Genomic DNA, 24966 nt, shown 5'->3' on the forward strand with positions numbered 1-24966 from the left:
ACAGTATTACTGAATACCGGAAATCCACGCCTAACTTACGTGTCGGGATTTACATCTGAGAGGTAGGCCTAAAAGGACTACAAGAGGGTGGGAATTCTACAGGAGGGTGGAAGGGCTTTTAAGTAAAGGAGGGTTCTTCGGGAGGGGAATTATATTGAAAGGAAGGGTCAACAGAGTACAGTGGGGGGTTTTGGCAGTATGGGGGAGCTTCTGCTAAGATTGGCTGTCCCTTTTAAGAAGCGGCCCAGGATCATCATGCTGTGGCTTTGAGGCCTGATGCTCTTGGGCAGTATGAATAAGAATAACGCTACTTATGAGGTTGATTGCATGCATTTACCGTGGGAGCGACTAACTTGGCTGCAGGAAATAATTACCCCTTAAGAAGAAGACACCTTCTAGATGAAGTTATTAAAAAAATTTTATGTGCAATTTATTTTAATATATATGTTTTCTGTTCCATGCCTAGAACCATAGTGATTGGGCAGGCTAGAGGTGTACAAAATTCAGCAGCATTATGAGAAATGGTTTGATCAAGAACTTTTGATTTTAAAAGGATTATATAGAAGTAAGACTTTCCTTACTTCTATATAATCCTTTTAAAATCAAAAGTTCTTTGGAACTTTGGAAGCATTGTCCTTCAGATGCTAATAAGAATAATTGGTGTTGTGCTATTCATCAATACAAGCACAAATTAACTATCAAAAAGAGCGAACATTACTCAAAATTGGTGGGCCAGGACAAATCCAATATTAAGAAATTGTTTTCATTATTGGACCACCTAATGGATGTAGACATAGGCGCCGACTTCATGGGTGCTCAAGCACCCCCAATATTCACCCACCGGAAGTTCGTTCCCTCCCTCCGAGTTCCAGAGTCATCGTCCGTCTGTCCCTCCCTCCCTCCCAGTTCCAGGGTCGTCGTCCCTCCCTTCCAGTTCCAGGCCCCCTCCCTCCGAATTTTAAAAGTCATCTTGACTTACCTTGTCGGGGTTACGGCGGCCGGCAGCAGCGGTAAAAGCGTGCAGGCTCGGCCCTTCTCTCTCTCTCAACTCTGGTCCTGCTCTCATTTCCTGTTTCCGCAAGGGCGGGACCAGAGCTGAGAGAGAGAAAGGCCGAGCCTGCACGCTTTTCACCGCTGCTGCTGGCCGCCATAACCCCGACGAGGTAAGTCAAGATGACTTTTAAAATTCGGAGGGAGGGGGCCTGGAACTGGAAGGGAGGGAGGGAGGGACGACGACCCTGGAACTGGGAGGGAGGGGAGGACCCTGGAACTGGGAGGGAGAGAAGGAGGAAGGGAGGGAGGACCCTGGAACTCAGAGGGAGGGATGACCCTGGAACTCGGAGGGGGGGGGAGGGAAAGGAGAGAGAGAGAGGGGAGGGAGGGAGGGGGGGCCTGGAACTCGGAGGGAATGGAATTGGGAGGGAGGGAGGGAGGGGGCCTGGAACTTGGAGGGAGGTGGAGGGGGACGGGGAGGGGAGAATGCACCACCTGTAAAAAAAAGAAAAAATTTCAGCACCCCCAATCATTTTGAAAAGTTGGCTCCTATGGATGTAGAGTCTGTCACCACCAATTATGACATCTTTCCAACAGCTGATGATTTAGCATTATATTTTAGTAGTAAGCTTTTAAAGATTAGAGAACAATTGCCATCTGAGAGTACTCAATCATTAATTTCCCCTTTTGAGCAGAATGCTGTTCCAGCAGACAGGTGCTGGTTTCAATTTAATAAGATCAATGTTCATGGTACGAAGAGGTTACTGTTAAAGTATGACAAATCTTTCTGTAGTTTAGATAGATTCCCCTCATGTTTAATTAAATCAGCGTCTCCATTGTTTATACATGTGCTAACTAATTGGTTAAACTCATATTTTGAATCTGGTACATTCCCTGTTTCAGGAGGGGATGTAGCTCTAACCCCTATTCCTAAGAATCCTAAAGCTAATCTAGCAGAAGTTAGTATTTATTGCCCTGTGGCATCTATTCCATTGTTTATAAAAGGATATCTCATGGTGCAGATTGAACATTATTTGATGCATTATGACATTCTTCATGTTTCTCAGTCTGGTGTAAGGCAGAATCATAGTAAGGAACAGTGATAGGTACACTGGTGGCTCATGGTAAAAATCTTTTTAGCAAAGGTCAGTGCGCAATTATCCAATTTGATCTTTCTTGCACATTTGACATAGTAGACCATGAACTAATGCTACGGATACTAGATCTATTGGGTATACAGGGGAAGGTATTAGGTTGGCTTCATGGGTTTTTTTTCTAACTAGTATTATTCAGTCAAAAACACTGACGTCCATTTGGCTATATAGAAAACTACATGTGGGGAGTCTCAGGGTTCCCCAGTTTCGTCTACACGTTTTAATATTTTTATGCAGTCACTAGGCATGGTCTTCGATCAGCTTCAGGTAAATCTTTGTAAAATACTATGGGGCTCATTTTCAAAGCACTTACACTTTCAAAGTTCCATAGGTTACTATGGAACTGGTTACTATGGAACTTTGTAAATCTAAGAGCTCTGAAAATATGCCTTATTGTCACTTATTCAAGCTTGTATATGATTAACAGAGGACTAGGTCATGGCTTACCGTTTAAAGTTAAATAGAGAAAAAAAACAAAGTTATTATGAAGAGCATCTGCTAATAACCCTAATTTCCGTCAAACTCTTAAGGTAGGGTCCAATCAATTTACTGTTGATTTACAATCAAAAATATTAGGGGTAGAACTCGACAATCAGTTATCTATGCATAGCTATACTCAGGCTGTTGTGAAGAAGTCCTTTCTTTCTCTCAGGAAGCTTAGCGCTGTGAGGAAATATTTCAAATCATTAGCTTTTAGGCTTTTTGTCCAATCATTGATACTATCGAGATTAGATTTTGCATATTGTTTTAGCTGGATGTTCTAAATCTCTTCTCTGTCAAATTGCAATTTGTTCAAAATACAGCCATTTGGGTAATTTATGGATATAAAAGATATAATAAAACAAAACAAAAAGGAGGTAAAATCCTCACGGAACCGTGAGATATAAAAACAAAAAGTGAGGAGAGTGGACGAGGATACCAATTAGTTTATTCATTCACATAAAAAATAACGTAATTAACATTAAAAGTGACCCACTTTTAATGTTAATTACGTTATTTTTTATGTGAATGAATAAACAAATTGGTATCCTCGTCCACTCTCCTCACTTTTTGTTTTTATATAAAAGATATAATTCCATGAAGGAGTTTTAATCTTACATTGGCTTCTGGTGGAAGCACAAATACAATTTAAAGTAGGAATATCTGTTTTAAAAATATTGATGGGTGATGGATGCTCCATCAATCCGAGTTAATCATTTAATCATTTTGCTTCACGTTTCAAAAACTATTCGTAACACCTTTATATTATGTTTTTCTACAGTTCAAAGTTGAAGTCTGTGAGACAGTTATCCACTTCTCTATCATATCAGATGGTGGTAATTTGGAATTGTTTACTACAGTTTTAAGATTTGGTAGAAATTATTTAGAGTTCCGGAAAATGTTAAAACTCATCTGCTTTTGAAATTTGGGTTATCTAGTGATATTTGACAATTTTAATAATTTGTTCAATAGTAGTAGTAGTGGATCTTACATCTTAATGTTGTAATCCATCTTGAACTGATAAGGTATTGGCGGAATATAAAACCAGAATGCAATGTACAAATACATAAACAGATTGTTCTCACGTTAACCAGTGCTAGCAGAATACACTTAATAAAACTTTGAAGATATTTTTATTGAACAGCTTTTCACTAAACAAACCTTATCTCAAATATTTTTTAAAATAGTCAACATATTGAGTAACAGCCACCACACAGAATGTTTTCCAAACTTATCTACTAAACTTTAACATGAAAATAAACTATACTATATTAAAAACAGTATATGATATACCAACTTTGACTGATGTAAATAAAGGACGTATATCAAGTGTGGAATAAACATAAACTAAACCAAACTAAACTAGAAACACTGAAAATGTAACGTAAGCGGCAGCAAAGTAAAATGCAAGAAGATCCAACCCTGTTGTGACTGATTAATTTAATGAATGGCACCTGAATGCCTGGGACCCTCAAGGCTTTGAAATTAATCAGGATAGATGATTTTTACAGAGAGCAGATGTACCATCAGCAGAGCAATCCCCAGACACAGGGCTCTACAACCTGACTCGATTGTGAAAAGCAGATGCATTTTATTAACACACACAAAAGCCCCCCCCCACCAGCCCTAGGCTCCCAGAAGAATTGTCTAACTGCAGCACATTTCACTTTTTCTCAGTGAAGTAGGTTAATTTAATTATTATTTTGATTGTGCCACAGTAAGCCTTGCTTGGTATATGCAGAACATGTTGTCTGAGAAACGTAAGGACTACCTGTAGCCCGAGACAGAATGGGTTTACCGCATTAAATGGCACATGCTGAAGACATGGCACCACTGTGCACCCTTTTGTCAATTAAGAACTTAAGACAGCAGGTCTATATCATCAACTGGGCTCCCTGAACAGATTGATCAGGCAGCTGTTTCTCTCCAAGGTGTGGATAATCAGGGCAAAGGACTTTAGCCACCTGTGTCACAGATCTGCTGCCTATTTGCAGGCTGATGTCTTAAAGCAGGAGCAACCCATTTTTAGAAACTACAATTAAATAATAAGATCTGACATTTTCTTTGCTGGTGAAAGCTAATCTTCCGGCCAATGGGCAGAGTGAAGTGCCTGCACAATTCTGCAGTATTGTATATATCAGGGGCGTAGCCAGACCTCACGGTGGGAGGGGGCCAGTCTGAGGTTGGGGGCACATTTTGACTGCTGCCCCGCCGCCCCCCCACCGCCATGCGTCACCTTGCCTCACCTCACCTCCTCGCCCCCCCCCACCGCCTCGCCTCCTCACCAACAAATACCTTTGCTGGCGGGGGTCCCCAACCCCTGACAGCCGAAGCCGTCTTCAGTGCTGGTCTCTGGCGCAGTCGCATTTGCTGCCTGCCCCCTGCTCTTCTTTCTTCGTGCTTCTCCTGTGCACGCTGACGCTGAGCATCAGTGTGCACAGGAGGAGCAAGAAAAAAGAAGAGCAGGAGGTAGGCAGTGAACGCGGCTGCGCTGGAGACCGCTGAGCATCAGTGTGAACAGAAGGAGCAAGAAGAAAGAAGAGCAGGGGGCAGGGGGCAGGCGGAGAAAGCAGTTGCGCCGGAGACCGGTGCTGAAGAAGGCTTCGGCTGTGGACCCCCGCTAGCCAAAACAGGGGCCCCGGACAATATTTGTGGGGGCCTAGGCCCCCGTGGCCCCCCCGTAGCTACGCCCCTGGTATATATTCCTCGATATATTGCATGCAGCACAAGGAGCCACAATGTCTCTGTTCTCACAAATTCCATATACCTTTCAGTGGATAGCATCCACTAACCAACAAATTAAGGGACAGAATTAAAGTACTCTGCCCCCCCCCCCCACTAATTATTCCAGCTTTGTTTAATTTGCACTAGGAGATGTTAGGAAAACTATGGGGCCCTTTTACTAAGCTGCACTAAAAAGTGGCCTGTGCTGTGACTGGCACATGGATTTCCCACACACTGAGGCCAGTTAAAGTGTGGCTATAAAACCCTACATTTCCTATCTCCCCCGTTAATGGCTATGCACTAATTTCACAATTAACAAGTGGCCATTAGTGCAGGAGTACTCACTACCACCTATTTCTTAGGTAAGAGCTCCTGCGCTAATCACACGCTAATTGGTTGGTGCATGCCGATGAAGTAGTGCTAACCGATTAGTGCTGGGCACACCTACTCTCCAACCCCAAGCATGCCCCCATGCTAAAAAAAGGTATTTTTGAGCAAGTGGGAAGTGCGTGTCAATCCAGAAACTACCACAGGACACCTGAGTACGCCCTGCGGTAGTGCTTTTTACCCTGCAGTAAGAATGCAAAGGGTCCTTGTATTTGGCATCTTGCTCTTTTTCGTTTGTTTGCTTTGAAAACATCATATTTAAATGCTGGTCAGTTAAGCAGTGTTGAGGTCAAGAGCCTTGATCGAACAATCCACCATCTTCAATGCAAGTACAATAACCATCAGAAGTTCAGAAGGAAAGTCATTTAGAATAAAGCCTCCATGTTTGTCCTGTATTTCCTGCATGCGAGCTGCTGGCTGTATATGAAGGCAGCCATCACTATGTCAACAGATCTATAATTAGAACTGACATCTGCAGATATTTATCAGAACCACGCTGAAAGAATTTTGTTGGCTCTCAGAAGTTATTTGAGGAACTTGCACCTAACAAGCTTTATTAATGAATATTCTGGCTGTGATAATTTGATGCAAAAAATACCCAACACTAAAGTCATAACAGAAATGACAGACACCTAACTTACTTCCCACGTATTCATTTTTTAATGTATCAGTATGGTTATTGTTAGTCCACTAGGTATGCAGAAATAAAGTTCAACAAAACACATTCTAGATGATGACTTTTTGACGGACTAACATAACACGTTTATGAGTAACTTTGGAGAACTAAGTAGGGTCATAGCCCTAAGGGATGAGAAGCCAAAAATGTTGATTTTGTTTTATTTCCCAAGTTGTTGACAGCAAAGAGTGTGAACTATTATCGGCAAATTAAAAAAAAATAAAAAATGTCATTTTTTTCTGCTTGTTTTCATTTAACAAGGAAACATCAGAGTGGAGGCGTGAAGAAGAACATAGGTGTCTTTATTCAAAATCTTCAGTTGACTTGACACGGCCATGTTTCGGCTATAAGGGCTGCGTCAGGAGTCTGAGCATATATTCTGAGATAAACACTGGATAAATATGCAGTTCAAGAAATGTTGCAACACAAAGTTGTGAAGCCCAAAACACCCTTCAACACATTAGGAGTGTAAATGACAAACAATGTGAAATCGTGCTGACTGCCAAAATTGTATTCACTTAACGACATACAATGACATTTCCCATGTCATTGCAAATGACAGCCCACCCTCAATAGTTCTTAGAAGCTAGTCACCAATATGTTATGTTAACCAAATAAACAGATATCACTTCCAACCTGAAGCAAGCAGCAAATTTTCAACCTGTCAAATTTTGATCGTGTCTTATAAAATATTAATCACTAATCAAGAAGAAATCAAATGAGAAAATGTGGGATGTTAGAGCACTTGAAAAAGAATTCAATTTGTTTTCATCACATTTGGTTGTTATTCACGCTGCATAAACTCCTGCTTCCCCACAGGGGAACTGGTTCCCAGGCTTCTGTTCTCATAATTCCACTGCTCTGAAGAACACAAGTGTCTGCAGAACTTTAAAAAAGAAAACAGTTTAAGGGATCCAACTTATTTGTTTGTCAAAGTGTGTTCCCAACCCTTGGATGAAAGACTTGGACATAGCACTAGTGGAAGAGAGCAGAGTGTTTTTCTCACTTCATGAAGATGGTAGAAGAGGCATCAGAAGGTAAGAGTTCATAGGCCTTTTTCCAGAAAAATGGAGACTAGGAAGGGGGAAGATTATGCTGTGCTTAAGCTCTGCAGTTGATTTCAACCAATGGGGTTATCATGGGGTGCAAGGCACTGGATGTTCCCCCTGATTCCTACTTCTCCAAGAACAGCCTAGCATCGGAATACCTGCACCTTTTTTTTCTCGAAAAATAAGCAGTGCACACCTCTAATCAGAAAGAACCATATCATACCTTATAAGTGCAATATGGGAAAAAATTTTAAAGGCATTTCCAATGGTTAAAATAGTGTTTTAAGTAGACAAATAGGCTATTGTAAAACTGCCCCCTGATATGCATGTACATTTATTAATTTAGATACTTTTCCCCATCCAGTTCGTTCCGAACAATTGTACAAGCATTGGTCCTATCACAACTGGACTACTGAAATGCATATTACCTAGGGAATAAAGAATCTTTAATTAAAAAAAAAATGCAAACTACCTTAAATATAGCCGTTAGAGCTTCAAAAGTGCTGAGAGCTTCAAAATTCAACAGAGCTTCCTCTTTACTTTCCAAACTACACTGGCTTCCAATCAAAACTAGAATAAGCTTCAAAACCTGCACCTTCATGTACAAAATAATACATGTTTTTTGGAACCTGAATACGTTGGATTTAATTGTTTTACCAGCTTAAAATGCAAATCCAGAAAATACCTTATACGTCATTATCCTAACTATAAAAAAAATCAATTTCAAGTCTATATTATGCAAAGATTTCTCTCACATAGGCACTAAATGGTGGAATGATTTACTAGTTGAAATTAAATAAATTCCTAACTATTCAATATTCTGAAAATTTTGTGAAAACTTTTCTCTCTGAAAAATTCCTGAATTAAGTAAGTTGTTCATCAAATTCTAGTATTTCTGTAAAAGCCTATGAACTCTAGCTAAGTTGCTTTAACGGATCGATGTCTACATCAATATTTGTATCTGCTTTTACTTAACTGTTGCAAGCCACATAGAGCTGAATAATTTGGTATTCAGTTTATGTGTTATATAAGAACCAAAAATAAATAAATAAATATACAGCCTGTATGTGCAAAGGTTTCCCAGAATTAGCAGAACAGTTCCATGAGAGAATAGTTGGGGAGGAGTCAGCATATATGCACATTTTTATATGAAATATACGCATGTGTGTGTAAATTAAGCCGGGAAACTTGTGCAAGCCCTGGGAGTAATTTGAAAGTATGTATAGTTTTGTTAAGAACATTCTTTGGTACATCAAGATGAACGTATGTATATAATATTTAAGTGCCCATAAGATTATACAATTACCCCCTATATGCACTATCTGCTGTACTTCAGGCAAAATGAAAATTGCACTGGTAGTGCCCTATATATTTATTTATTTATTCCAGTCTCTATTTCCTGTTCACCACTCAAATCAGGTATTTAGAGTAAACAAAGACACATGCTAAAAATGTCAGAAGATATTACACAAACATTACACAAATAAGTAGAAGAGATTTAAAAAAGTGATAAATTACATCCTTAAAGACCAAACTACAGAACACAACCAATAATTTTCAATCAACACAAACGTTACAAAAAATAAAGCATGCCTAACTGTCCTGCAATATTATGTGTCAGAACTCTTTATGAGACTTACCTCTGTAGCCAGGCTCTGACTTGCACCATTATCAAGCAGATACTTAACGACTTCAAGGTGATTTTCTTGTGCTGCCATATACAATGGGGTAAAGCCATTCTGCAAAAAAAATGGAAGTATTTCCTTATCATATCCAAAGGGCAGAGACTATCACTTAGGTACAGGATTCAACAATAGAAGCTTGATGTTTGCAACATCCATGTTTTGACTTTTTAGAAAAAGCTGTGACAGTGTAGCCCTTGGTAACCAGGAGATAAGACGCTGGTGAACTCATTGCTTTATACTCAATTGAGGCTAAAATATTTTATTTCAGTCAGTAATGCTACTAAGAGTTCTATTTATTTATACTTCAGTCTCATTGAATGAAAATGTGGGTGAAGCTGAGATACACCCTGAAGGGCCCTTTTACAGAGCGGCGGTAAGTCCAATGCAGGCTTACCGCTCACTCTTCCCGAACTACCGCCAGCACAATGCAGCCGCTGGCAGTAGTCCCGCCCCAAGTGTGCACCATTTCTGGGGAAAAAAGAAACCCCCTGGAAATGGCTTGTGAAGCGTTAATCCAGCGGTAATTGGGCATCGCGGTAAGGGCTCCCCATCACACGGCCACGTGGTAAGAGTTCTCTTATCACATGGCCATGTGTGTCTGGGGTCTTTTTGCCCGTTGCAGTAAAAGGGGCCCTGGCATGCGGGAAAAATGACCACAAGCACAGCGCCCTTTTTCCCGCAGCTTGGTAAAAGGACCCCTGAGACTGCAGATCAGTAAAATATAGTGTTAAGCACCCTAGAAAAGAGAAGTCAAAAAAGATTTCTGGGTGCTATGGTTGTACTTTTTTGTTAACCCCTTGGTACCTATCCGGCAGCCACAGATTTAAACATCCTTCTACATGTCTCTGGGGTTCTAGGCTTGTGCACTCTTTGGCAGGCATTAGTCAGTGCTTGCTCAATGCATTTAAATCATGCTAACCTACAAATTGATGTGTAGTAAAATGTTCTTCCACATGTAAAAATGTTTATTAAGCAGAATGTGTGAAAATGAACTGCATAATTAACAAATCAGGAAAAAAATTATGTACAACACATTCCTAATGCAGAGTTATAAGGAATAGACTGAATTATGAACATTCTGACGTGGCATTTTTATCCTTTGAAGACTCAAGTTGGATGGTTGACTTTGCCTTTGGAACCTCTCTGAAACTGTGAACATAGGGCAGATACATCAGTCCTGCAGTCCTGTCAGGAACCAAGTGATGCATAAAAATAAGGGACACTCATTTCCTTTTATAGGTATTGATTCAGAACACAGAGAATAGATTGATCCCCAGATTCTATATACGTCACCCAAATTTGGGCATCCAGGACAGATGTGCGTGGAAGTTAGTTAACAAGGTGTCAACAATCAATAATCTGAGTTAACTGGCAATAATTTGGATTTGTGCACACATCTGCCCTAGGTCCAATGTCAAAATGAAAAGAATGCAGCCAACCGCATTTGCATAGAAAAAGCTCTAGTCCAATTACTTTTGACACTGGACCTATTTTTTCTTTTAAACACAGGTACTGAAGTATGTGCATCGAATCTGTGAATGTATTGTGGAAACCTATGTGACCCCTGATGAAGGCCAGGCTGGGTCCTGTTTCCATTAAAGTTGACATCTGGATAAACTCTTACTCTGTTTTGTCCTTCCTTGGATCGCTACTGCTGTTTGGTTGTCAGTAATGACGTACCCCAGTTTATGGGTTTGTAGCATAAAATAATGAGTGGAGTGGAATGGGTAGACGTGAATCATTTGTTTACTCTTTCTAAAAATACTAGGACTAGGGGGGGCATGCAATGAAGCTACAAAGTAGTAAATTTAAAACGAATTGGAGAAAGTTTTCTTCACTCAATGTATAATTAAACTCTTGAATTCGTTGCCAGAGAATGTGGTAAAGGCGGTTAGCTTAGCGGGGTTTCAAAAAGAAAGTTTGGCCTGCTTCCTAAAGGAAAAGTCCATAGACCATTATTAAAATGGACTTGGGGAAAATCCACTGCTTATTTCTGGGATAAGCAGCATAAAATGTATTGAGCTTTTTTGGGATCTTGCCAGGTATTTGTGACCTGGATTGGCCACTGTTGGAAACAGGATGCTGGGCTTGATGGACCTTTGGTCTGTTCCAGTGTGACAACACTTATGTACTTATGTAGCAGCAGCATTAGCCTGGCAGTGTATAGCTATAATCTGTGCTGTGCTCAGCTCCATAGCCACATGCCCCAAGTCCGCATAGCCACTTCATCCAATTCTGTTGTTCCCCCTTTAGTACTGGCACGTGCCTAATTTGTGCTGTGCTGCAATGTGCACTTCACAACTTACTTTTCTCTTTCGAAGAACTGGACCCATTAGCTGGACCCATTCAGTCCCAGTTTACAGGAAATTACTGCAACTTTTCTGACCCTGAACTGTAACACATCTCTACCCAGAGTGAAACAATATGGTACGAAAACGTGTTCACTGCTAATTCTGTTTCCCTCTTCAGCCTTCGTTCTGTTACAGCACAGATTGAAGTATAAATAAACTGAATTTATCTATATTCAGAAGCTCAAGCAATCCAGAATTTTTCAAACTTTTTATCTTGGAGATGTACTGAAATGAGTAAAGGTCGTATGCTAAGAATTCTGAAATGAATGTGTCCTGAAAATCCTATATTTCATTCTTAAAAGATAAATGTCAAGGCTGGCAGAATGGGAATGGCTTAAAGTTGATTGCACCAGTAGTACAGTAAGAAAGGTGTCAAAGAAGATGGCTCAACACAAAGCTGACAGCAGTAAACTATGAGTGACCCCTTTTATATCCCTTTCAACTATCTTTTTGATGATGTGCCACAAAGAAAAATAAATGTGCAACAAGTTACTCAACAAAGACATAAAAACAGGTAATATATACAGAAATGTTATTCAATTTTATTATAGGGACTGGCTCACTTTTGTAGGATTTGCTGCTATCAGATTCCTCCATGTTGCAGCAGTATAAAATTGCAAATTGAAGTAATATGATTTGGGCGATTCTTGAGTATCGGGAAGGCAGTCTATAGGTATTCTTAATAAATAAATACATACTTAAGAACTACTAACCCACTAAGAGCCTAGTTTATAAAAAAGAGATTTTTATTAATAAGCACAAAACGTTTTAAAATAACTCAAGCCCTAAAACTGCAAATAATATCAACCTTTGCATTAGAGTGGTGCCATGTTTTCAGAAACCTCCCTGATGCATACAATCAAAAGGAGCAGGCAAAATTTTGCAGATTCGTGCAGCTGTACCCTACCTCAATTTTTAGTCCTGCCACACCCCACTGCCACCTCACTGCTCCCCCCCGCCTCCCTACAGAACCCCACAGCAGCAAATACCTTGGCTGGTGGGGGGTCCCCAACCCCTGCCAGCTGAAGCCTTGTCCAGCGCCGGTCTGGGGCGCTGCCGTGTTCCCTGCCCTGGTCTGTCTTCCTCCTGAACGTCCTGCATGCTCCTTTAAGGGGCCCAGACAAACTTGGGGGGCCCAGGCCCCTGTGGCCTCCACCTAGCTACGCCACTGTTCAGAGAGCTTCCAAGCTACCAAGTTCCAGAAGGAAAATATTTTGTTCATTTCTGATTCTGAACTTAGATGCTAATGTAGTATTGTATTTCTGGTCCATGACTGTATTAAAATTAATGCTGCAGGTCCCAAGGGGGATAATTCTATAACTGTGGGGCCCTTTTACAAAGGCGCATAAGGGCCTACTCGCATACAGCGCATTCCAAATTGACATTACCGCCCGGCTACCCCACACCCCGGGTAGTAATTCTGAATTTGGTGTGCGCCGAAAACACATGGTAGAAAATATTTTCTACTGTGTGACGCTTACCCGGAACAGAAGTATTTGTTTAGAATGTTCACTTTTTCCTCATCACTCTCCACATAGCAGTCCACAGCATCTTTCAGTCTCACAATTCCATTTTTAGCCTTCCTCGTTTTACTAATATACCTGAAAAAATTCTTGTCTCCCCTCCTTACATTTCTAGTCACTTGTTCCTCTACCTGTGCTTTTGCCAGAGTGACATATTTCTCTCTTGGATTCTTTCAGTTTTTGTGATCTGAAAAAAGTTTTGTAATTGAGAGGGCCTATAGTCAAGTCTCAAACTGAAAGAGAAATGGAGAGGAACATCATGTTCCTTTTTCACAAAATAAAACAATTATCCCTCCCTAGAATGAGTGGTATGGAAGAGATATGACTGTGGTAGGTGGGAGAGGGATAGAGGAGAAGAAAAGTGAGGTGGAATAAATTGGCGGGGACGAGTTGGGGTTGGGGAGGAAGAGAGACTGGTGGGACATTCAGTGCTTCCCTAGCTCTTCTTTTAGCCATCAGTCTTCCCAGTGTGTGTACTACCTGTTATCCTCTGAATTTATATATGGCCTGGCCAGTTGTGCCCATGACCCTGCCATATTTAGTTTTCCTTCTTACACACTTAGTAATGTGTGTTGAGTTGAGCACCCCTAATCATTTTGAAAAGTTGGCTCCTATGCTATCAGGATGGAGTCTGTCCAGAGGGCGGCTACTAAAATGATCTTCATCATAAAGCTTATAGGGACAGACTTAAAGATCTCAATATGTGTTCTTTGGAAGAAAGGCTGGAGAAGGGAGATATGAAAGAGACATTCAAATACCTATGCGGCATAAATGAGTCTCTTTCAACTGAAAGGAAGCTCTGGAATGAGGGGTCATAGCAAGAAGGTGAAAGGAGACAGACTTAGAAGTAACCTGAGGAAATACTTCTTCATGGAAAGAGTGGAACGGTCTCCTGGTGGAAGTGCTGGATACAAAAACAGTATCTGAATTCAAGAGAGCTTGGGACAAGTACATAGGATCTCTAAGGGAGTGATAGGGACAGTAGATGGCATGGATGGACAGACTAGACAGGCCAAATGGTCTTTATGTGCCTACATTTTTTCTATGTTTTTTTTCTCTGTTTCTATCAGCTCAGAAGTACAGGGGAGATAGGAATGAAAAAATGGGGGGGAGGGGGATTTCTCTGAAGAGGAAGGAAGCCTTGCAAATTCCCTGAAAGCTTGAGAGCTCAGAGTCAGAGGGAGTCACAGTGAGGTTCAGAATTGAAATCATACAGAAGTAGGCAGCCTTTTGCTCTGTAAAAGCTACAGTGGGTGGTGTCAACCAGATTTGAGACTAGCAGCCCAATTCAAGGTTACTTCAGGCAGAGAGTGTTTTGGACATTAAACCCAGCTGAGAGGTCTTGAGTCAAATGATGGACAGTTTGTTAAAGAATTTGATGAAGTTGAAAACTTGAACACAGAGCCTCTAGGAGTTGGACCATAGAATTTATTGCTTTAAGAGACAATTGTGCTCACAAGAGAATGGTATGTGAAGACTTTATACAGAAGTCTGAACCAGGGGCGTAGCCACGGGTGGGCCTGGACGGGCCCAGGCCCACCCATTTTCCCTCCAGGCCCGCCCATCCTTCGCACGCTGTCGCTGCCTTTTTGTCCCGTGGAGGCAGCATTCAGCGTTTCCTTCCTGCCCTGTCTTTTCCCAAAGCTCCGCTGCATCGTCCCTAGTGGAATCCTCCTTTTCGGCCGTCACGCTGCGCTGCCGTTCACACAGGCAGCTTCGCTCCTCCCCCACCACGTTCATCTGGCCCTAACAGGAAGTGCATTAGAGAGGGCCAGAATGGACGCGGAAGGGGAGCGAAGCTGCCTGTGTGAACGGCAGCGCAGCGCGACGGCCGAAAAGGAAAACGATTCCACTTGCAGGGACGATGCAGCGGAGCCTGTGGAGAAGACAGGGCAGGAAGGAAACGCTGAACGCTGCCTCCACAGGACAAAAGGGCAGCGGGAAGGTTGTGGATGGGCGGGCCTAGAGGGAAAATGGCTGAGCTGCTGGAACATGGGAGGGAGAGAGGAGGAAGGGACTTGAGGGAAGGGAGAGAGCATCTGGGACATGGGAGGGAGAGGAAGAAGAGACTGACGGGAAGGGAGAGCTGCTGGGACATGGGAGGGACTGGCAGGAAGGGAGAGAGCTACTGGACATGGGAGGGAGAGGAAGAAGGGACTGGAGGAAGGGAGAGAGAGCTGCTGGGACATGGGAGGGAGAGGAAGAAGGGACTGGAGGGAAGGGAGAGCTGCTGGGACATGGGAGGGACTGGTGGGAAGGGAGAGAGCTACTGGACATGGGAGGGAGAGGAAGAAGGGACTGGAAGGAAGGGAGAGAGCTGCTGGGACATGGAAGGGAGAGAGCTGCTGGACATGGGATGGAGAGGAAGAAGGGACTGGAGGGAAGGGAGAGCTGCTGGGACATGGGAGGGACTGGCGGGAAGGGAGAGAGCTACTGGACATGGAAGGGAGAGGAGGAAGGGCTGGAGAGCTGCTGGACAAGGGAGGAAGAGGAAGAAGGGACTAGAGGGAAGGGAGAGAGCTGCTGGACATGGGATGGTGAGGAGGAGGGGATTGGATGGAAGGGAGAGAGCTGCTGGACATGGGAGGGAGAGGAGGAAGGGGCTGGAGAGCTGCTGGACAAGGAAGGAAGAGGAAGAAGGGACTAGAGGGAAGAGAGCTGCTGGACATGGGAGGATAGGGAGAGAAAGAGGGGAGATGGATGAAAGGATGAAGAGAGAAAGGGGAGAAACTAGAAGGATGTGGAGAGAGGGAGGAGACTGAACAGAAAATGGTAGAGCGATAGACACTGGATAGAAGGAGAGGGGAGATAGAAACACTAGATGGAAGGATCAGGAGAGAGGGTAGATGATTGGAAGGATAAGGAGAGAAAGAGGGAAGACACTGAATGGAAGGGTAGGGAGAAAAAGGAGACGCTGGATGCAAAAGAAAGAGGGGAGACACTGGAAGGATGGGGAGAGAAAGAGGGGAGCTGCTGGATAGAAAGAGGGAGAAGCCAGAGTAGGGAAAGACTGGAGAATAAGAGGAAGGGGCATGTGGAGAACAAGGGTGAGGAAAAGATGAAAAGCCATAGGTGATGAACGGACAGGAAACCCTGGCAAGAGAAAGACAGAGGAAAGCAGAATCTAGAGACTGGGAGCAACACAATGAGAAAAAGTAAATGGCCATACAACAAGGTAAAGAAAATAATTTTATTTTTAATTTAGGATAAAGTAATATGGTACCTGTGTTAATAAAGTTTCAGAGACCAATACTTCCTTCCTTAGGTCAGGAGAGGATACCGTAACAGTATTATACTGACCTGAGGCAGGAGGTTTTGGCCTCTGAAAGCTCACTAAAAAGTGTGACTAAATGTTGCTGGGGGAGGAGGGCCCACCCAAAATTGGCAGTCTGGCTACGCCACTGGTCTGAACTGTTTAAACTGTGATGTATCGCAGCTGTATATTTTTGAGAGTGGGAATGAGCAGAGTGAGTGATCCCAAGGCCTGATGACCTTCCAGCCTTTGCTGATCCTGATTCATGTATCCTATATCCAAAGGGTTATGTCTCCAGCCCTGAGAGAGCTGCCTCCTCTGAGCAAACAGACCACAGGAGATAGATACTTATTAATTTAAATGCTGCAGCTGGTGTTTAAATTAACATTGATTGCCATTGATGAGTATTACCCCCATTGTATTTAATCCTCTGGGAGTGTTTCTGGGTAGCATTCTCAGGTCTAAGATACCAGAGATTGCAGTGCCAATGATTGGAGTCAGTTGTGTTTCATTTCACTTGTTTCTGAACTGAGATTTAGCACTAAGAGTCAGAAAATACTGTGTGTTGCACTAAGGCCAGAAGCCCTAACTGATTCTGTTTTCTCCTGAGTTGTATTTGCTTTGCAATAATGCTGCTTTGGGTCCAACATCACTGGCTCCATCCTGTTGTGATCAGCAGTCCCTTGGCTCCTTCACAGAGGGTCTTCATTGTGCAACCCATCATTTTGATCCAAATATTTTTACCAGACTCTGTTTTTTCTTGAACTCATCGTGTAGCAAACATTCTAAATAAATTGATCAGTTTGAATTCCCCTCTTCATTTTATTTAAGGAAGTAAAAGATGAAGGAACAGGACAATAACTGCTGTAATTCTTATGCACTATTGCTTTTATTTGTGTAAGGATCCTTTCAGGATTCTCACTAGCCCAGTATGCTTCTGCATTCAAGGCCATACCAAATCAGAGAAGGGGAGGTGTATGCATCTGGGTTCACAGCACTCCTCTTCCTGAAATGGCTACTATTTTACAGCCTGCCTTTATATAACTCAGAGACCCTAGAGCAGGGGTGGGCAACCACGGACCTCGAGGGCTACAACCCAGTCAAGTTTTCAAGATTTCCACAATGAATATGCATAGTATCGATGGAAGAAGTACATGCAAATCAATCTCATACACATTCATTGTGGCAATCTTGAAAACACTCTGGGTTGTGGCCCTCGGGAACTGTGGCTGGCCAACCCTGCACTAGAGAATGTGTGGTGGATTGTTCACCTTTGGGCCTTTTTAGTTTGTGTCTTGCGCAAAGCCTCCCTTGACTTTTGAGTTTGTGTCCAGTGTGACATGAGGTCATTTTACCCAGACCTCATATTTAGCTAAGGACTGGAGCTGCAGTCAATTTAATTTCAGATGTACCTTAAAATATTTCCAAAAAAGAGAGTAAGATCTCTGATCTACCTCGTAAACAGTTCCATAACTTGAAATGGAAAAGACAGTTCAGCCTGCTCTTGTTTCTAACCCCTTTCAAAGATGGAAAATTAAACTTCATTTTATTAATCTCATGTATAGTAGACTGTGAGACATTAATGCAACTTTGTAAGTCTATGTGATTTGAAAATATATCTCTTAAAATCCTAGTGACTCCTTCGGAGTTTAACCCATGAAATGATTTAAAAATCAAACATGCAATTTATAAATTATCTGCTACTTTACTGATAGGAGTACAATACAAAGAGTTACATTAATCCAGTTGCAGAAGAAGTATTGACTGGGCTAGAACTCTGAAACTTTCCTTATTCACGTCTTAATAGTCCTAAACTGACAGTTTGAAAAAGAATTTCTTTACAAGATTATTTATCTGAGGTTCATACGTCAATCTGGAATCCAGAAGAACTCCCCAAACCCTTGCTTCTTTTTCAATTTTCAAAATTTCACCTGAGTCCAGTTCTCTGGCAGGCAGTAATTCAAGATCACCAAAAAATAAATAAATGACCTAAAGTTGATTCTATATTTTGGTGCGAGGGGGTAAAAGGATGGGAATTCATCTTATTCCAGCTCGGTAATCTTATACTGAAAGCATGCTCATGAATTCACAGATGTTTACTGACAGACCTGTTTTTCCTTGATGCAATTTTCTTCTAGAGTCTCAATCCAGAGTATTAACAGGTAGGGCAAGCACAGGACATGAAAAAAGTTCAGTATTTAAGACTGAACCAGAGCTTAATTTTCAGCTAAAAAGAAAGTGGAATAGCAGAACAGGAGATGGGGGCTAGATTATGGATAGAGTGACTGTTTTCTGCTTTGCTCTAAACTGACTCCCTCTCCTCCTCTTTCCTGTAGGCTGCCGGGAAGAGATAGGCTGGAACAGAATAACCCTGCTGTTCTAGAATCTGAAAAGAGGTGGTGGACTGCGTTTCAGTGCATTCCCCAAGAAATTAAACCCTACTGAAATGTGCACATCAGAGATCAACAGGCAAACCAAACAAGAAGTTCCATCTTTTCCAGGATTCACAGGCACATGTCCACTGTCCAGCCCCCCTCCCTTCTGTTGAGATCATCAAGAATCTTACATAAGTATTGCCATACTGGGACAGGCCAAAGGTCCATCAAGCCCAGCATCCTGTTTCCAACAGTGGCCAATCCAGATCACAAATACCTGGCAAGATCCACAAAAAGTACAAAACATTTTATACTGCTTATCCCAGAAATAGTGGATTTTCCCCAAGTCCAATTTAATAATGGTCTATAGACTTTTCCTTTAGGAAGCCGTCCAAACCTTTTTAAAACTCTGCTAAGCTAACCGCCTTTACCACATTCTCAGGCAATGAATTCAAGAGTTTAATTACACGTTGAGTGAAGAAAACGTTTCTCTGATTCATTTTAAATTTACTACTTTGTAGCTTCATTGAATGCCCCCTAGTCCTAGTATTTTTGGAAAGAATAAACAAGCGATTTACTTCTACTCCACTCATTATTTTATAGACCTCTATCATATCTCCCCTCAGTCGCCTTTTCTCCAAGCTGAAGAGCCTTAGTCGCTTCAACCTTTCCTCATAGGAAACTGCAGTTATCCTCTCTCACCATTAGAGAAAACTTGGTTCTATTGTCCACCCCTAGAAGCTCAATTTAGAGCACACAAACCTAAGCAAATTCAACATTCAGATTTACTTATTCAACTATAGCACATAAGTACATAAGTACATAAGTAGTGCCATACTGGGAAAGACCAAAGGTCCATCTAGCCCAGCATCCTGTCACCGACAGTGGCCAATCCAGGTCAAGGGTACCTGGCACGCTCCCCAAACGTAAAAACATTCCAGACAAGTTATACCTAAAAATGCGGAATTTTTCCAAGTCCATTTAATAGCGGTCTATGGACTTGTCCTTTAGGAATCTATCTAACCCCTTTTTAAACTCCGTCAAGCTAACCGCCCGTACCACGTTCTCCGGCAACGAATTCCAGAGTCTAATTACACGTTGGGTGAAGAAATATTTTCTCCGATTCGTTTTAAATTTACCACACTGTAGCTTCAACTCATGCCCTCTAGTCCTATTATTTTTGGATAGCGTGAACAGTCGCTTCACATCCACCCGATCCATTCCACTCATTATTTTATACACTTCTATCATATCTCCCCTCAGCCGTCTCTTCTCCAAGCTGAAAAGCCCTAGCCTTCTCAGCCTCTCTTCATAGGAAAGTCGTCCCATCCCCACTATCATTTTCGTCGCCCTTCGCTGTACCTTTTCCAATTCTACTATATCTTTTTTGAGATACGGAGACCAGTACTGAACACAATACTCCAGGTGCGGTCGCACCATGGAGCGATACAACGGCATTATAACATCCGCACACCTGGACTCCATACCCTTCCTAATAACACCCAACATTCTATTTGCTTTCCTAGCAGCAGCAGCACACTGAGCAGAAGGTTTCAGCGTATCATCGACGACGACACCCAGATCCCTTTCTTGATCCGTAACTCCTAACGCGGAACCTTGCAAGACGTAGCTATAATTCGGGTTCCTCTTACCCACATGCATCACTTTGCACTTGTCAACATTGAACTTCATCTGCCACTTGCACGCCCATTCTCCCAGTCTCGCAAGGTCCTCCTGTAATCGTTCACATTCCTCCTGCGACTTGACGACCCTGAATAATTTTGTGTCATCGGCGAATTTAATTACCTCACTAGTTATTCCCATCTCTAGGTCATTTATAAATACATTAAAAAGCAACGGACCCAGCACAGACCCCTGCGGGACCCCACTAACTACCCTCCTCCACTGAGAATACTGGCCACGCAATCCTACTCTCTGCTTCCTATCTTTCAACCAGTTCTTAATCCATAATAATACCCTACCTCCGATTCCATGACTCTGCAATTTCTTCAGGAGTCTTTCGTGCGGCACTTTGTCAAACGCCTTCTGAAAATCCAGATATACAATATCAACCGGCTCCCCATTGTCCACATGTTTGCTTACCCCCTCAAAAAAATGCATTAGATTGGTGAGGCAAGACTTCCCTTCACTAAATCCGTGCTGACTTTGTCTCATCAGTCCATGTTTTTGTATATGCTCTGCAATTTTATTCTTAATAATAGCCTCCACCAGCCCTACTATGAGAAAACGTTTCAGCTGGGAATAGAAACAATTAATGTATTCATAAATGTTGATTTTTGCCTTGAATTACTTTACCTTAGTAATTTCTTTCTGCTTAATATAATTTCTCTTTTGTTTACGTAAATTTTATTTTCAGTCTAGCTTTTTTCACCCTCCTCCAACTCAAGGCAACACTTTCTAGAGTGGAGTTAGCAGCACAGAAAAAGCCTCTCTCAGTTAATCTATAGCAGCTCTCTTCTTCCCTAAGATGTAACTGTTCTCACACACCCCTCCTAAGGTGTCCATGAGATCAAAAAATCCATGGCTTAATTAGGATTTATTTTCTGTAATCTGCAGAGGTTTGCTGCTTGCATGCAGCTTTCTTGCAAGAATTAAGAGTGAAATTATTCATTTATCCTTAAACACTGCAAACCTGCTAACCAGGTTGATTTGAAATATGAACTCATTTCCTCCAAACTCAAAAGTGTTCTCCTACATCTCCTCATTATCTATTCTGGCCATGTAACAATGCAGTCAGTAGGACATTGGAGGACAGATCTTGCGATGGAGGGTGAAATGCTTTGCAATGCTAAGGATTACATGACATTTCAAACAACTGAACTAGAATTGACTTTTTGCAACTAGGATTTCAGAATTATAACTTTCATACCAGGACAAAGCATTTTTAAAATAGAAAGAATTTATTTAAATTTAATAATCTGTAGCTAACTTACAAATTCTACACTTTCATATATTTGAACCAGGGGCGTAGCTAGGTAGGGCCAAGGGAGCATGGGCCCCCACAGATTTACTTTCGACCTCCCTCCGCCACTTTTGACCCCCCCCCCCCCCCCCGCCAGGTACTTTTGCTGGCGGGGGTTCCCAACTCCTGCCAGCTTTAGTCTTCTTCAGTGCCGGTCTCCGGCACGTTCGCTGATCTGTGCTGTGAGTCTTGACTGACGTCCTGCATGCACATGGAAAGTGGCGGGGGAGGGTCGTCGGTGTGGGGGGGGGTCAACGGCTGGGGGAGGTGGGCTAAAATGTGCCCCCCCCACCTTGGGCTCTGGACCCCCCCTCCTGCAAAGGTCTGGCCTCACTCCTGCTTTGAACTTCTGCACTGATTCATTCTATGGTTACCAACAGTGTGGATAGCAGTTAGAAGAAAAGATGAAGCAGCCAGCCCCAGCGGCTCAGCAGAAAACACAGGTTCCATTTCTTGGGCTGATCAGGGCTGGAGATGCTGTGAAGATCTTTGGGGGGGGGGGGGAGGGTACAGGGGCAAAGGCAGAGGAGATGATGGTGGAGGGCAAATCCAGTTGTTATTCAATGATAATGTCTGTTGGCTAAAACTAGAGTGCATGTACCAGGGAATCATAGTCTGTGGCTCATAACCAAAGGACCATCACTGCAAAGTCTGGACTAGAGGAAGCTATGAAAACAGAGGGCATGAAATCTTATTATAACATTGCCCAGTAGAAGACACTTCCTCTTGACTTGGAAGCCCAAAAGGAGAATGAAGAAAAGATATACAATATTAAGTTTTAAAAATTTGCTAGAGTTCCAAGGTAAAATAATTCAAGGTAAAAATCAATATTTATGCACACATAAATTGCTAGCCACTGGTCATATAACATCTTGATATTAAAACACTGTCCAAGAACAATAGGTCAACCAATCATTCACTATAACAATTCTTTAGTTATCTTCTAAAGCCATTATTTTTATCCCAACTTTCTATTCTTCAGAGAATCAGATCAAACTTCCTCTCCCTTGTGCACCGTCACCAACAAAACCAGTAGTGAAGACTCAATAGTTCTGTTGGAGAGATGCTACAATAAATCCTGTCATTTTTGTCAGTCAGTAATATAAACTGAGTGAGTTTGTATTCTTATTTTATAAGAATTTACCAAGACTCACATTTTACAAAATTTGTCACTGCTTTAGGCAGTTGCCAAGATTAGCACAGATTAAGACCTGGGAAAACGTTCACAGGCAAATGTACCACCCTATGACACTTTCTACAAACCCAGACTCAACATAAGACCTGCCAAGTCTCCCGCCACTTTGGCGGGTCATCTCCCGTCAAAGCAGGGAAGTCTCCCGCTGAGACACTATCGGCAGCTCCCCCTTCCACCCGATGTGGTATTCATTTCCTGGCCACTGCTGCTTCTCCTGTTCAGCAGCAGCGGCCGCAACCACAAAAAATATTTTTTAAAGCAAGCGCGGGGCCAAAGTAGCCTTCAGGCATGGGCTGTTGGATCTGCAGCTGCTCCTCTCTCCTCTCTCTGCTCCTAGAGGAGCAAGAAGTTGACATCAACTTCCTGCTCCACTCTGGGGACAGAGAGAGGAGCGGCTGCAGAGCCGACAGCCCATGCCCTGAAGGCTGCTGCGGACCCGCACTTGCTTTTTAAATTTTTTTTTTGTTAGCTTTTTTTTTTTTGTCGCCGCCACTGCTGCTGCTCAATAGGAGGTAGAATGCCATGGAGAGAGTGGGAAGATAGGGAGAGAAGGCGGGGACATGGAGAAGGGCTGGAGAAAGAAAGAAGCTGCTGAAGAAAAGGGTGGGGAGAAAGGGGGGATCCTGACTGAGAGGAGAAAGAGGGAACACTCTAGAAGGAAAGGTAGGAAAAGAAACAGGAGAGACATTGAAGGATGGGGAGAGAGGGGGGATATGATGAATGGAAAAAGGTAGAGAGATACTGGATGGAAAGAAGAGGATAGAGAGAGAGATGTTGGATGTGGTAAAGGAGGTTAGCTTAGCGGAGTTTAAAAAAGGTTTGGACGGCTTCCTAAAGGAAAAGTCCATAGACCATTATTAAATGGACTTGGGGAAAATCCAATATTTCTGGGATAAGCAGTATAAAATGTTTTGTAATTTTTTGGAATCTTGCCAGGTATTTGTGATCTGGATTGGCCACTGTTGGAAACAGGATGCTGGGCTTGATGGACCTTTGGTCTTTCCCAGTATGGCAATACTTACAGTGGTGGAAATAAGTATTTGATCCCTTGCTGATTTTGTAAGTTTGCCCACTGACAAAGACATGAGCAGCCCATAATTGAAGGGTAGGTTATTGGTAACAGTGAGAGATAGCACATCACAAATTAAATCCGGAAAATCACATTGTGGAAAGTATATGAATTTATTTGCATTCTGCAGAGGGAAATAAGTATTTAATCCCTCTGGCAAACAAGACCTAATACTTGGTGCCAAAACCCTTGTTGGCAAGCACAGCGGTCAGACGTCTTCTGTAGTTGATGATGAGGTTTGCACACATGTCAGGAGGAATTTTGGTCCACTCCTCTTTGCAGATCATCTCTAAATCATTAAGAGTTCTGGGCTGTCGCTTGGCAACTCGCAGCTTCAGCTCCCTCCATAAGTTTTCAATGGGATTAAGGTCTGGTGACTGGCTAGGCCACTCCATGACCCTAATGTGCTTCTTCCTGAGCCACTCCTTTGTTGCCTTGGCTGTATGTTTTGGGTCATTGTCGTGCTGGAAGACCCAGCCACGACCCATTTTTAAGGCCCTGGCGGAGGGAAGGAGGTTGTCACTCAGAATTGTACGGTACATGGCCCCATCCATTCTCCCATTGATGCGGTGAAGTAGTCCTGTGCCCTTAGCAGAGAAACACCCCCAAAACATAACATTTCCACCTCCATGCTTGACAGTGGGGACGGTGTTCTTTGGGTCATAGGCAGCATTTCTCTTCCTCCAAACACGGCGAGTTGAGTTCATGCCAAAGAGCTCAATTTTTGTCTCATCTGACCACAGCACCTTCTCCCAATCACTCTCGGCATCATCCAGGTGTTCACTGGCAAACTTCAGACGGGCCGTCACATGTGCCTTCCGGAGCAGGGGGACCTTGCGGGCACTGCAGGATTGCAATCCGTTATGTCGTAATGTGTTACCAATGGTTTTCGTGGTGACAGTGGTCCCAGCTGCCTTGAGATCATTGACAAGTTCCCCCCTTGTAGTTGTAGGCTGATTTCTAACCTTCCTCATGATCAAGGATACCCCACGAGGTGAGATTTTGCGTGGAGCCCCAGATCTTTGTCGATTGACAGTCATTTTGTACTTCTTCCATTTTCTTACTATGG

General features: G+C 42.7%; 1 protein-coding gene across 1 annotated transcript in view; it reads right to left on the reverse strand.

The window, feature by feature from the left end:
• The window catches only part of ANK3 (ankyrin 3), an 889892-nt gene that overhangs the window by 324023 nt on the left and 540903 nt on the right, over positions 1–24966 (reverse strand). Inside the window, 1 exon segment of the mRNA XM_030203110.1 lies at positions 9104–9202. Within this exon segment, the coding sequence (XP_030058970.1) occupies positions 9104–9202 (99 nt within the window).

Source organism: Microcaecilia unicolor, chromosome 5 (assembly GCF_901765095.1).
Source record: "Microcaecilia unicolor chromosome 5, aMicUni1.1, whole genome shotgun sequence".
NCBI lineage: Eukaryota > Metazoa > Chordata > Amphibia > Gymnophiona > Siphonopidae > Microcaecilia > Microcaecilia unicolor.